This window comes from Sinohyriopsis cumingii, chromosome 2, assembly GCF_028554795.1.
Source record: "Sinohyriopsis cumingii isolate HCF-2022 chromosome 2, ASM2855479v2, whole genome shotgun sequence".
Taxonomy (NCBI): Eukaryota; Metazoa; Mollusca; class Bivalvia; order Unionida; family Unionidae; genus Sinohyriopsis; species Sinohyriopsis cumingii.
Window position 1 is genome coordinate 131,281,685 of NC_142962.1, and position 15,165 is coordinate 131,296,849.

General features: G+C 32.6%; 2 protein-coding genes across 3 annotated transcripts in view; one reads left to right on the forward strand and one right to left on the reverse strand.

Annotated features, from left to right (window-relative positions):
* The window catches only part of LOC149805843 (charged multivesicular body protein 6-like), a 48,430-nt gene extending 41,906 nt beyond the window's left edge, over window positions 1-6,524 (forward strand). Inside the window, exon 8 of the mRNA XM_089950565.1 lies at window positions 2,881-6,524. Coding sequence (XP_089806691.1) covers window positions 2,881-2,927 — 47 coding nt within the window. The 3' untranslated portion in view covers window positions 2,928-6,524. The remainder of the gene's footprint in view (window positions 1-2,880) is intronic.
* A 3,592-nt stretch (window positions 6,525-10,116) lies between these two features.
* Window positions 10,117-15,165, reverse strand: part of LOC149805844 (cilia- and flagella-associated protein 52-like) — a 62,300-nt gene continuing 57,251 nt past the window's right edge. For both annotated transcript variants that reach the window (XM_089950564.1, XM_089950562.1), the window contains exons 11-12: window positions 13,328-13,565; window positions 10,117-10,866 (exon numbers count right to left, since the gene is read on the reverse strand). In XM_089950564.1, coding sequence (XP_089806690.1) covers window positions 10,720-10,866; window positions 13,328-13,565 — 385 coding nt within the window. In that variant the 3' untranslated portion in view covers window positions 10,117-10,719. The remainder of the gene's footprint in view (window positions 10,867-13,327; window positions 13,566-15,165) is intronic.

A 15,165-nucleotide genomic window follows, 5' to 3' on the forward strand; every position in this document is an offset into this window, starting at 1 on the left:
TGATTGGCAGTATGTACTGTTACGACTCTATAATCTTAAACTAAGAAAGATAAAGAAGCAAAATCAACAAGTTTAGTAAAATTCAACAAGCACTTTATTTCCCCAGAATGCAAAGTGAAAATTCCAAAGATACTTATAGTATTGTGAATTAAATCCCAAATAATGCTAAACGTCCAGAAGTATAGAATGTTCCAAATGAATTCCAATAATCTTGAATGTGCTAATGTACCAGTGGTATTGAATGTGGTGATGTACCAGAAGTCTTGATCTGTCATAATGATATAATTCAGAATGGTTTAGAATGAATTCAAATAATTGCAAAGTAGTGTTTTAGTCAAAAATGTCAAAAAACATCAGTGAATAATTTCAATAAATAATTCCTCTCAGATTATAATTGAAGATAAGTAAAAACTCAGATCATAGATTCCCAGAGGCTGATACGAAACATGAATGAAGACTTCTTTTACCAAATCCTATGTATGTCAATTTCACTTGACGTAAGGTACAACATAATTTCCTAGGGAAAATGCAGGTCTTGAACTAAAAAGTCAGGTAGGCCTAAAGTTTACCCACAATCACAGACAAACGTCAAGCACACACTACAAATTAAATATACATAAATTACCTAATCATATTCAACAAAATTGGTTTTACCCAATTGCCTGAGTCTGTCCGTTAATAATTTGGTTTCTGCAAGGTAGCTTTACATTAACAAAGATCACAGATAAATCCACTGCCCAAAGTACTATTTCTTTGTTAAATTCTGATTGTCAGGCAGGCCAGCTGCTTTCAAATATTACTGGTTGGTATAAAAATGATTTTTCCCATCTGTCAGTGTGATCGATTTACTGAAATATGCTCAAAATAAATGATTTTTATTTAAAAATAAAGCATTTATTATGGTATTATATTACATTTTAGGAAATCATATATGGCTGAACATTGGAAGCTTATAAAACATGAACCTAAAAGCAGAAATTTAAACAGATCTTTTATTAATATCAAATGAATCAGTCAGACAAGTCCAACATACATTGTTGAATTGAATTCGCAAAACATCTGTCGATCCATATTAACCTTGCAGACGTTTGGGCAGAATGTTAAGTGAAATAAGAAAACGATTTGATTGATTGATTTTAGATTCTAATTACCAATCACATTACTGTTTACATTGCTTTTTTGGAAATATATTGCAAGATTTGACATCATCTATAGAAGCCAAAACTTTGTTCATTGGCAGGAAAATATGTTGAAACTTTCTGCAAATTTGTGCTTTAAAATCACAAATAAAACAAAAATAGACCTTTTTATCCTTAGAAATTAACTTGCCAAATAGATTTTAGACAGGAAAAAATAGCTGTCCCTACAGAAAAGTCACTGGCCTTGGAATAGTGAGCAGGCAGCTATTTCTGATGCTCAGTTAATCTCAGTTATAGCATTCAGGATCCCAGTTAGTGGAGTTATGGCCCCTAATTACAGTCCTCCTTGGCCTTAATTTTTCATCATGACTTTACCAAGAGTTGTTAGATTTTACTCATATTAGCATGTAGCTTTATAATGATACAATCTCAGACATTTTGAATATAATCATTACTTGTATAAGAGCCTAGTTCCATCAGGTAACTACTTTTGTAATTCTGACATTGTTATATATTAAAAGTTCATAAAATACAGTTGTTGAATTGCACAAGCTTCTGAAATAAACACTCTTCTTTAGTGTGAAATTTTAGACAAGTTTATCTTTGTTATAGTTCGTATCATATTGTGACATTCTTTTGGTGTTTCATGAATTACTCTCATTATTATTATTATTATTGTTATCAGTGCTAAACCTTCAGTTGCAGCATTAAATAGTTGACTAGTTAAACAAATTGAAAATTTTATTGGAAACTTAGCAGTTGAAAATAAAATGTGCATGTACATATCTTGTGTGCTGGCATGTGCATTTACAAAACCAATACATGTGAATCTATTTGGAAATTTTAAAAGGTCCTTATGCAGTTAAATCAACATGATCTTCATCAGGGAATTTTGGCAGTTACTTTAATCATGAGTCTTTAGGCATTTAACACTCAGTATACATATGTAAGGGAGACAACCTGCAATATCATTAACCAGTCTAGTTACTGGTCTTGAGTAACTATTGGAATTCGATGTATGTCGTCATATTAGTTACTTTAAAATAGCAAATATAACAAAATCTTTTAAATTTTTCCAGTACCTCAGTTTGCGCATATTTCCTAGACATACAATTGCAAAGAGAAAAACGTCAGTACTTTAATGGAGTTGTAGATTGTTTGAAAAATCCATTGTCCAACCTCACTTTTTAAAAATCTTGCCAGATGTTAGGACCATGATAAAAGTAGTACAGATATCTCTGCCACTGCAAGCAAAAATATGAAGTATCATCATCCTAGCTTTTGTGGCATGCTAAAAAGAAATAAAAATACACAAAAAACAAACCAGGTATCATATTTTCTATCAGTCACATTTCATAGGCCACCAGGAAACCAAATTTCATTAGTTTCATTATACCTAAAGCTTGTGTATGTGGCTACATTTACTTTTGATGTACTTTGCAAGATTTTCTCTCCAATCTATGCACTGCTATTTCACAATATAGAGATTTAGTTAGCACAAGTAATCCAGTTATGCCCTATGATGACAAAACAGAAAAATATTGCACCTTGGTGTTATCCCACACCTAAAAGGAATAAATTCCTGCCTCAAATTGATTATCTGACCAACTTCTTCAGCCCGCTCCCCATCTCACTAAATTTCTTTTTTAAGTTTTCTACTTTTCCAAACCAAACAATGAAATAAATGCAGCAGAGCTAGTGGAGCTTTTAGGAAGCTAATAATTGTTTTACTTAATTTCAGAAAAAGCTAAAGAGAAAAGAAAAGCTGAAGCAATGCTTGCATCTTGATGTCTAATCCAACTTCTTCACGAAAGCTACAAGGAAATCAGATGCATTAGGGATACATGAAGAAAAAATCCAGGTTCAGAGAATCATCATCTCCTCAGCTCAAGCATCTTCTCTACAAAAACTGTGATATTAGTATATAAACAAAAGATTCTTGATGCACATTTACCACATTGATATGCTGATCATTCGCAGCTGTAAAAAATAAATGTTTTTTCCAAATGATAAAACTACAAGCTAACCTTGGAATAAATACTTGCTTCATCAGCAACATCAATCATATTTTAACATCATGAGCACTTTATCAAATCTTTTAATTTTAGCGACAAAATATTGTGAATTACTGCTGCGTAAATCTAACTTTTTGTGTTGTTAATGAAAAGCAATATGTGCACATGTTTCCTGTGTTTTATTTCAACATAAGGTGTTACCCATTTGCATGTAACAGTGCCAACAGTAACGAATGTAAAAATAACATTTATACACAAAACAGCAATCAGAACATTTCCTTAAAGCAAATTTTAAAGTCTGTTCACTTATTGGTATTAAATAGTATGGCTCTTGTGAAATAGTGGCCACTGATATTTATTGAGTGTTACAAACTGTCAGTACTGTCGGCGTTAAAGCCAGCATTCTATTATACATGAATTTTCATCACAGAATTTTAGTGAGGATATTAGTTTTCTTGTTAAAATTGCTAGAATGTTATGCTGACTAAAATTTGATTATTTACATTATGCTTACTCTGTTGTTGTCTCATCTGTTTTAGCAAATACCAAACAGTTGTTAAGTTTTTGTAAAATATTTTTGTGTTGTCAAAAAGTCCTCTTTACTCTTTGGAATTGCTGTTGTACTTAGAATAAGTAAGTGTTGCTGTTTTATTTATGTGTATGCACATCCTCTCCACAACCTGGAAATAAGTTTAAGGTAATTTGAAAATCTTGATTAAGTGTTTGCTGAAAGTTTGTCCTTGTCACTTCGTGGGATTATTAAACTGCAGAATTAGGAACCATTATCCTTTCATATTTCATCAACCACATCTTCATTCTGCTTCTAAGACAAAGGATGATTTGAAAATCTTCATTATGTTATCAGTTACAAAATTGGGGGGGTGGGGATTTAATCACTCAGAACCCATGGTAAGTGGTCTACTCATTGTTAGTAAGAATAGTTTTTGTATTTAATAATAAGACACTTTCTGTATTTAGCTTCTTTGGGTCTTTTTTTTCTTTGGATGGCCAATCAAGATATTCAAGGAATGTAACCCATTCTAATCCCAAGCAAAGTGACTGATCATAATGGACACCTGTCTTGATATAATTTGATAGCTTCAATAAGAAAAGCTCATCAAAGGTACTCACTTAAATATTTTACAAAATACTGTTAACATTTTAATTCTTTCTTGACGGATAGAGAGAAGGAAAGATTTATAAACGTATTATTACAAGCACATTTTTGGGGTTGTTTGCATATTATCATTAAGAAAAAGGAACATGATTATCAACAGCTTGCAGGTTTTCATCCCATTGTTCCTGTTAATGTAATATTACCTGAAACACCCAACATACCTGTCCAATCATGCCATGTCACATGAAAATCATTATCTGGGATTTTCAAATATGCTTACAGTCATGATTTGCAGAACATGAATTCCTAAATATACACCCATGACATGGGGGAGGGCGAATTATCAAACACTGGTAAAATGCAATCTTCTTCCAAAGATTATTGTGATTTGAGGTGTTTGACATCAGAAAGGCATCAATAAGTAATTAACAGTTTTGCAAACTGAATCCAGTAGAATGCACAGTAACTGCCATTGAAAGAACATACAGTTGGGAAATGAGTGTGGTTTTCAGGGGAAGTAACTATTATGGTTTAGGATATGGAATGGTAGATCAAGAAAAAGGAAGATCACAGAAAAAGCTAAGACTTATATCTGATACTAGAATTTGGGGCATGTCTCTTTTAGAAATTAAATTTAAAAATAAATAAGATGGAATCATAAGGCATACTGGCATTATTAATGAAGTAACAGTTATAAAAATTAACAAAATAAAATAAAAATGGAAGGAATATTAACACAAATTGTTTTGTTGTCACACTGTTGTTTATCAGTATGTCATGGCCAGAAAAAGAATTGTTTTGGTTCAGTGAATCAGTCAGTTATTATCATATTTCACCATACATTTAAAAATTATCCACAATAAGGAGGCTTCATGAGCCAAAGATCGTTTATAAGAAATAATTTTTAGTTCAATGACATGCAAATTAGCTAGGCTACTCAGTGACCTCCCCCCCACCTTTGTCTAGAAAATTGGCATGTGTGCATTCAAGCCACCCACCTTAGTCTAGAAAATTGGCAGGTATGCATTCAAACCCTGCAGTTTTGTCTAGAAAATTGGCAGGTATGCATTCAAGACCCCCACCTTTGTCTAGAAAATTGGGAGATATGCATTCAAGCCATCTCTGTACTCAATATTTTGATTCTGTATGGTCAGTCAGAAGTTTGAAATCCTGGAATGATAGCTATCATACCAGGACTATAGAATAAAGATGCAACATCATTTGGTCTCTGCCTTTCTACATCAGATTTTTTTCTTTAAGAAGCAAGATCAAGGCCAGTATAAAATCTTATGTTTTTGATTAAATGGTCATAAGGACCAAATCATTAGACTGAATTGTTGAACTACTATGTAATGGCTATTCACACTACCATCAATCTCCCCCTGTCCCTGAAGTAAGGTCAGAGTCATTGTAATTTGAAAAAACTGGCCATATGTTGTTTGCAAATGAAAATTACATCACTGATTGATAAGGAAGAAACCCGTTGATTTGGTCTCAAAAAGTCAGTGGTCTAGATCACTGTGAAAGAAAGAAGGAAAGCAGTTTCAGCCAATTTCATTTACTACATACAGGAATATTAAACACAGGGCAGGCATATAATATGCCATTTATGGTACTAATGTTTATTTGTACATTCACTCATACCATTTTTTAACTTTAGTTTCTTAATGTGTGTAGTCCCCTGTCTGGGGCATTCATTATTTATTTTCTATGACTCTCAGTCATAGATTGTGTTATTAATTAACATTTTAGGCTGTCACACAAGGTAAAGGTAAATCATGCTATTGATTGAGATGTGCATCTTTTAAATTTATTGAGGGTTTTAAGGATATTGTCATGTAATGAAATAAATGCCAATGTTCCTTTTGTGTGAAATCATAAAAGTCAACAATTAAAGATGGAATATAAACACTAGCTTAAGCCACTGTATGGCTTATACATCTCAGTCATCTTTGATATAATTTGTTGAAGATTATAATGTAATGTATAATGTTGAGAATGTTGGTAGAGAATATGGTTCCCTCAAATCTGCCATTGATTTGCTTCAGAATTGCTGATAATGCCAACGCAAAGCTGCAAATATCAACAGTGAATAATGACTGTTTTGTGACTTATTTATTATACATAAATGTTACAGTAATTCATTATTTAAATAATACAATAAAATGTGATGACATGAACATTCATCAGTTCTAGATTACTTAAAAACTACATACTTTTTCTATATATTCTTAAATAAAGTATTTACAAATATTTCCTTTTAGTGGTTTTTATTATATATAAATTCAGACATGAAAATCAGCAAATTTAAAATACATATGATATGTGTACTTGTAATTAGTTTTTCTCCTTTTCCTAAATTTCTCTTGTGCCTTCAGGACCAACAACTTTAAAAAGTTCCTGATCCTCCAAAACATTAACAACTGGTCCTTCAGATTTCCTTTTCATAAGCTTGAGACATTTGGAACCACCTACAAGGACTATCTACTTCATTTTTTTTGTTGACCTTACCATACAATTACTGGTATAAGTCCAGTGGGCAGTTTCTGATATCAATGGTGATTCCAAATATTTTCAGTTTTTCAACAAATCTTGACTACGCTCTTAATTTTATAAAGAAATAAAGACAGTCTTTACATCTGGATATATAGCAACTTTTCAGATCTATTTTTGCCTATCTTTGATATGGATTAATAGTATTATAGTTTTAGACTATCATATCTGATGAGACGGAAAAAAATCAGGTTACCATTTTGTTTTTCATTCTTTCTCTTTTTTTCAGTGTATCCAATTAAGTTATTTTTCTCAAGAAATATTTTATATGAAAATACAGTTCTCCAGAATAGCTGTTTGAAATTCATCTTTGATCTTTAAAGAATATAAGCATGTAACAATATTTGTTAACATAAACTATCCAAAAAGATCTCTTGTAGATGGATGAACATTTTATTTATAATCTACAAATCGTCAATACAGATGATATGATGCTATGAAAGAAATGAATTGTTTCTTGCACTACAGCAAAATACCATATACTCATTTATAAGCTGAGTCAAACTGCAAACAACACAGATCTGGATCTGTCATAGCATATTGCACATGCAGATCAGGGTCTCTCTTGTTTGTTATATTGATTACTCCTAACAAACTGCACTGCACAGACCCAGATCTGCTGGTGCATTGTGTGGCGGCAGATCAGGATCTGTGCAGTTTGCAGTTGGACTTGCCTTATAAGTGAGTATATATGCAGACCTGCCAACCCTGACGTGTTTATCTCAGCAATGTGGTTGATTTTTTTGCATAAGTTGACCAGTTAAGTCAGAAAAAGCAAATAGTGTAGAAACCTACTACATAAGTATAATCATGTTGTGAAATAAGTTTGGCTTATTTTGAATTTATAAGGCCCTTATAGGATAAAATAAATTGGCATGGTTACACTAATCTCACCGTGTCCGCCATGACAGAAAATGTGAGACTTTCGTCATGACCCCTTTTCTAAATAAGGCTTGCCAGAACATAATTGGATATTCCATGTTATTAATTGTTGAATGACATAACGCGCGAAGACGGAGAATGGATACTTGCATTAATTGCGAAAGCCTGTTTTGTTGAGAAAAGGCAAAAGTCAGTGACTTTCCAAATCCAGTGGATAGCAGGACGAATACATCCTTTTTATCAATCAAGTGGCGAATAATGGCTTCTTGGTCGAATTTCAAAGTTATAGATAAACTGTATTTACTTTTAATGCGCAGAATTTCAGACTCAAACCGCACCATATTTTTACTATCGTTTGTTTACATTTCCAAATAAGGCCTCAGTGTCCTTATATGGCACACAAACAAATGAGGCCAAGAACGGAAGTAGTCATTATTTGAACTAATATGGCAAACAATCTAAATGAAAATATCGGATAAGAAAGGTAAGCAAGATTTTACAACTATTTCTACAATGATTTGTGATTATTCTGGTATTAAATAAGAGGACTACTCAATTTATTTCAGTATATCTAAGGAACCAGTATTTCCCTTTACTCTCATCTGTGCTTCTGAGACCACCAAACTTTATAATTTGACCCCCAGTTTTGACACCAAGGAGATTTTTGACTCTCAGTCTTGCATCCCTAGGGGATACATTGAAGGAACATGTTCAAATTGTTGACAGGAGGCTAAAAAAAGCAGCTTGCTACATTGACACATAGGCACATGTTAGTACCCCGTCCACGCGGTAGGAGTAGGGGTACTAATATTAGTACTATTGTAAAGCTGGAAAACGTCATTAAAAGTTCGGTATTCGAAACATGCAGCAATGATAAACATTATGTTCAACTGAAAAGTTTGTAATGTACGTGTAGACTTTATTTACCACTAGTACAGTTGCATGAACTTTAGTTCCAAACCCTATGCAGCTCAATGGCTTTTGCTGCTCTCAGCTTGATGTAATTCTTGGAAATTCTTTTGTCATTTCACATGACAATGGCAATAATATCCCCCGCCATGAGTCATACTCAAATTGGCATGTGATGTCCAATACACGTAATTGTGTCCCTTCCAGCTTTTATTCACAAGAATCTGAAGCTTCCTTATTATTCTTCTGTGTTGATTATTAACACTTTTCAAGAGGTTTATTTTCCCTTTCATCTTAAACATGCATCGCTTGCATGAAGCCATTAAAAGAAAAATGCTATAATCAACAGGCTGATCATGCAGACGCTTCACATGAGCAAATAGGTGCATTTTAAAGCATTTGAGAAACTGCTGTAAAGTTAGTCTGGTTCCCTGACTAATTACACTAATTCTAATGTGAAATTCGGATCCAAATTAAATATGAACACATTTTCTTGATTTTTCAGCATTGATAATTTTTTCGTATTTTTTGCTTTTATGCCATAAGTCTGGGTTTTATGGGTAATTTTCGTATGACTTACTGCAAAATTGTAAGGGTTGGCAGGTCTGGATATGGTATATCAAGTGTATTATAGATGCATGGAGGCATTTACTTTGTACTACTTAACAACTGAGTTGTGTTTTACATTCACTATACCGTACAAGTTTTCATAGCTGATAGTGCATTCTTGGATAACATAAATTGGTGAATGGATACAGTTCTGATTTATTCAGTACTAATCCAGTTCAATTTGAGTAAAGCTGTAGGAAAAAAACCCAAAGGTATGTGTATGTCACAAAATGGAATCTCACATTGGCAGGAACTTAAGCATTGCTATATATGCTGGAATGAATTTACAAATTATGCTTCTTTGAACATAATTTATACTAGTACAAACAAAACCTGCTGGTGGAAGTAAAACATGAAAATAAAAACTTCACATCAGAAAGTAAAAACAACAATATACATGAGCACAGAACTAAGTAAAGCTCCTTTGAAATTCATGCTGCAGCATCTTGATTGTTGTATCTTGTTAAAGACACCTGCTGTGATGACCTAATAATTAATAGATGTGTACTTGCTTGGTTTTACTATGTTGATTATTTTCTTGCATTGTGCATCTGGTGTACCTCACTAATAGCTAATATACAAAGCATCTTACACCCAGAGTCAAACATGTGGATAACAAACACAAAGGGGACTTGCCAATAGTAATATTAATAATATGTTTGTTTTTTCTTCATATGGATAATACCTTAAATTTACATATAAATGAGACCTTGTAAACCTACTCTTTATACACATGGTCTTCGTATACAGGTGACCTTGAATAGGTTTCACTCTACATCAGTAGTAGCCATAAACCTACTTCTAAAAGTATGGTCCTAAAACTCATAAATATTGCTATCAGTATCTGGTTTGCACATGGTTGAAAAATAAATAAAACAAATTTTATCTGCAATTGTAATTTTAAGTGGTTTTATTTTCTTAAAAGATATGGTCTGTTTCTTTTGAAATCACATTTTTAATTGTTTATATAAATCTGACTTATAAACTTTACTTCATTTGTGTTTCAGGTAAGTATAAATAGGCTGCATAGACATTTTTGAAAGGTAAACTATGAGAAGATACAAAAGTATATACAACATAATAAAATAAATGCTTCAACAGTATCAAAAGTTTGTCATTATGAATTTTAAATCCAGTAAGTTTAATTCAGCTATATCTTGCAGTCTGTCGATCAGGTTATGTCCAATGTGAAGAAATTGTTTTTGGTCCACATTACTCAGAAATATTTGCTTTTATTAATCACAGTCAAAAACACATAATACTCTGAAGCTACAAATTTACAAAAGTCAACAGTCAGAATTTAAATGATTACAAAATATCCATAAATCATCATGGGTTGTTTCCCATGAAAAGACTTGTGCTCTGCTCTTTCAATGTACTAATCAGTATAACAACTTCTTTACCAAATGCTTTGTACTTGAATAAAATGTTTTCTTGATAAAGTCAATATAAAATTGCTAGAAGAGTAACATCCTCAAAACTTAAATGTGAGGTTTTAAAAGTTGTATTTCCATACGATGACAGCCCCATCTTCACTGATACTAACAATAAACTTCTGATTGGGACAGATTCTGACACGGGTAATATTTCCGCTGTGACCAATTCCAACTGCTTTCACTGTTGCCTCATTGTAATCCCATACCTGGAATTGTAAAAACAAAATTATTTTCAACTTTAGATTTCTATCAATAATGACATAAGCACTGTTCAATTTCCAGAATTTTGGTGAAATCACAAAGTTTGTAACATAAGTAGTATTATATTAGCAGACAATAAAGAAAAGAAATTTTGGAGAAAGTTTGTAAAATCAAAGACAGGACAAAGTTTGCCAACATGTCTTAAAATTAAGGTCATGGGTTCGATCCCCGTCTGAGTCAAACCAAAGACTTACAAAAATGGTACTAACAGCTGCCTCACTTGGAGCTCAGCATTAAGAGGTTTGTATTAGGACTGGTCAGCCTGGTGTCAGGATAATGTGATTGGGTGGGACATCATGCTACATGTCTGCAGCATGATGCCCCAGTGCTAGACATCACTATAAACTGCCACACTGCAGATATCGTAGCGATATGACTGAAAAATTGTTAAAGTTAAGTTAAAAATCCAAATCACACACACACACACACTGAAAGGACAAACATAAGTTTCAACTTATCAAAGTTTTAAACTTTATATATGTATATATATATATATCTCCAAATTCAAATTTTGTGAGAAACATTTAAATTCGTGGACCTACAATCAGACATAAAAAGTTTTACTTGAGTCTGAATATAAGAATTGTTTGTAGGCTTAAGGCATTATCAACCTTATCTAATTATGATTGCACTAAAAGGAATATATTGACTACGGAATGTTTTATGTCCCCATTTTTATAACGTATAAGCTCGCTTATAAGTCAAGCCTCATTGCATAATAACAAAGATCCTGATCTGCAGTATCATAATGTGCCTGCAGATTTGGGTCTATGTTATTGGTTCTACTGATTACTCCTAACAAACTTCACAGAACCAGATCTGCCTGTGCATAATGTGTCTGCAGATTTGGGTCTATGTTATTGGTTCTACTGATTACTCCTAACAAACTTCACAGAACCAGATCTGCCTGTGCATAATGTGCCAGCAGATCTGGGTCTGTGCAGTCTGCAGTTGGACTCATTTTATAAGTGATTATATACAGTAATTTGATTTCTATGATGGGGCAAAGTTAGAATTTTTTAATCTATTTACTTTTAATTCAAATTTAATGACAGTTTTAATTTTGAAATGAAACTTGTACCATTTTAAAGTTTACTTGTAAGTGAGGAGTATTCACTGTTGACTCATTTCATTATTTTTAATTTAGTGAATAATATATGAATAAGCCAATCAATAAGAAATACACAGAAAGGTTGGAAAATTAATGTCTTCGTTTAACATTATTCAACATGCTCTTTCCATAGAGACCAACATTTGAGCACAAAGCTTACAGCAGAATTCAAACAGTATCACTTCAAACATGTAAAATACATGATATAAAGAAATAGGGAGCAGAAAATATCCTTATTCAGTTCATATTTGTTCAAATCACTGCTACATTTTGCCCTGAAAACTACAAATATTTAGTAAAACCAGAAAAGAACTGGAGTGTGGAATTTTTTTCTTCAGATCTGCAGTCATTAGCCATAAATAATCAGAATGTTTTTACTAGAATAATTTTTTATTAACTTTTTTAAGTTTATATAATCTGATTTATTGAAAAATTTGCATTTTTGCATTTCCTTTGTTATGAATTGTAGCCATGCCCCTCACTGATACAGAACTCTGCAGACAACACCAAATTCTCTAAATATTCAGTCATCAGATATGTTATTGACAAGACTCACTATCTACAAATCTGTATTACTTCTGATGATTTTAACAATCATAGCTAATAAAGTTCTAGTATACAGTACATATAAGAACCAATTCTAACATACACTATGTATAGGATGCAGTTTTAGTATATAGGATTCAGATCTAGCATACAGTACATACAGAATCCAGTTATAGTATATGGTACATATAGGATCCAGTTCTAGCATACAGTATGTATAGGATCCATTTATAGTATACAGTACATATAGAATCCAGTTATAGTATACGGTACATAGAAGAACCAGTTCTAGCGTATAGTACATATAGGATCCACTTCTAGTATACAGTACATATAGGATCAATTTATAGTATACAGTACATATAGAATCCAGTTATAGTATACAGTACATATAGAATCCAGTTATAGTATACAGTACATATAGAATCCAGTTATAGTATACAGTACATACAGAATCCAGTTATAGTATACAGTACATATAGAATCCAGTTAAAGTATACAGTACATACAGAATCCAATTATAGTATACAGTACATATAGAATCCAGTTATAGTATACAGTACATATAGAATCCAGTTATAGTATACAGTACATATAGAATCCAGTTATAGTATACAGTACATACAGAATCCAGTTATAATATACAGTACATATAAAATCCAGTTCATGATGTAAAACTTACAGTATAAAATATATACAAATATTTCACTTTCCACTCATTGCCTCCATGTTAAAAAATTTTGGATTACCTTTAGCAATTTGTCATCTCCTCCTGTCACAAAATATCGTCCATCACTTGAAAGATCCATGGCATTGATTGCTCCAGTTTTAGCTCCTTCCACATCCCTTATCATGGAACCATCGTATGTTTCCCAGTAGCTGATTTTTCTATCAGTTCCACTGGTGATTATTTGACACTCATCATGACTGTAGCACACGCAATGGAACAGAGTGTTTGCAAAGACAATCTGGCTGCGACAGTTTTTCCTGAAAATAATAAACAAGGAACATTTGAGCAAATATAATGGCATGATAACACAATTTCTAATATTTCAGGGGTATATTACATATGTTTTCCTTATGTGTGCATTTAGTTGTTATTTTTACCATAGTGGCAATCTTGGAATAAATAAAGTATGAATGGACCATTTTCACATCCTCAGTCTTGACTCCTGTGCATGTGAAGTATCAAGAATGAGGCTAAAGGTGTAAAGCCACTGCCTAAAAGCAATGCATCACAAATAACACTGAAATGTTACACACTGAAATGATCATCTATTTTAGTTTATTGGGTCAAATTTTGTATTTTTTGTTTTCCTTCATTTTTTAATAGATGTGTTTGTTGAGAAACTTGCTCCATACATACCAAGTATTTTACCCTCCTTTCAGCAAGTCATTGTATCATATCTACTTATGTATTTTTCTAAGTGAGATTTCATTTAAATTATGGGCATGTACTTAGTATATACACAGCATATTTTAACTGCTCCAGTGGCCTAGTGGTTAGACCATACGCCTTGGATGTGGGAGGTCATGGGTTCGATCCCTGGCTGAGTCATACCAAAGGTTTACAAAAATGGTACTAACAGCTGGCACTCAGCATTAAGAGATTAGTGTTAGGACTGGTTGGCCTGGTGTCAGGATAATGTGACTGGGTGGGACATCATGCTACATGTTTGCGGCATGATGCCCAAGTGCTAGACATCACTATAAACTGCCACACTGCAGACATTGTAGCAATATGACTGAAAAATTGTTAAAGCTACATTAAAAATCCAAATCACACACACACACACACACACACACACACACACACACACACACACAGAGCATATTTTTACTTAAGTGATTAATATGCATAATATGTACTTAGTATATACACAGCATATTTTTACTTTACTATTAATATGCATATTTTTAATTTGTATATACACAGCATATTTTTCTTTATTATTAATTTGCATATTTTCAGTTACTTTATACACAACATATTTTTACTTTACTATTAATATGCATATTTTTAGTTAGTATATACAAAGTATATTGTTACCTTAATAATCAACATGCATATTATTACTTTGTACAACAGTCAGTACAGGGGGAGGGTGTGTCTACACCAGGGTCTATAAAAATATTCCCAGTCACAAAGACAATGACTACTCTCTGTTCCTCATGTTTTCTTGAGGCAATCTCTTTTCCTTTCAAATTTTTTTATTTCCTTAGTGCTTCATAGTTTTACACTAGTTGATGTGTTTTCTACTAGAAAAGCTGTTTCTTACAGCAAACACCATTGTTCAACCATATTATCATGCCCTCACTGCTAATAAGTCAAAGAAAGAAAGTTACATTTATGAAATAATTTATGGCAATGATCTGATGTATGAAGCCAATTCAGTGAATTTTTGTCACTGACCTAACCTGTTGAAGACATGAAAGTTAAGAACGGTGAATTAAACTATGATCCTTAAGGCAGAGTTGTAAAGTTATAGTGCAGACATTAAAGTAAGCAAGTTTCACTGCCATATCTAGAAGACAATCTAATGAAAAATGCAGAAAATGGGAATAAAACAATGTATAATGACTCTGA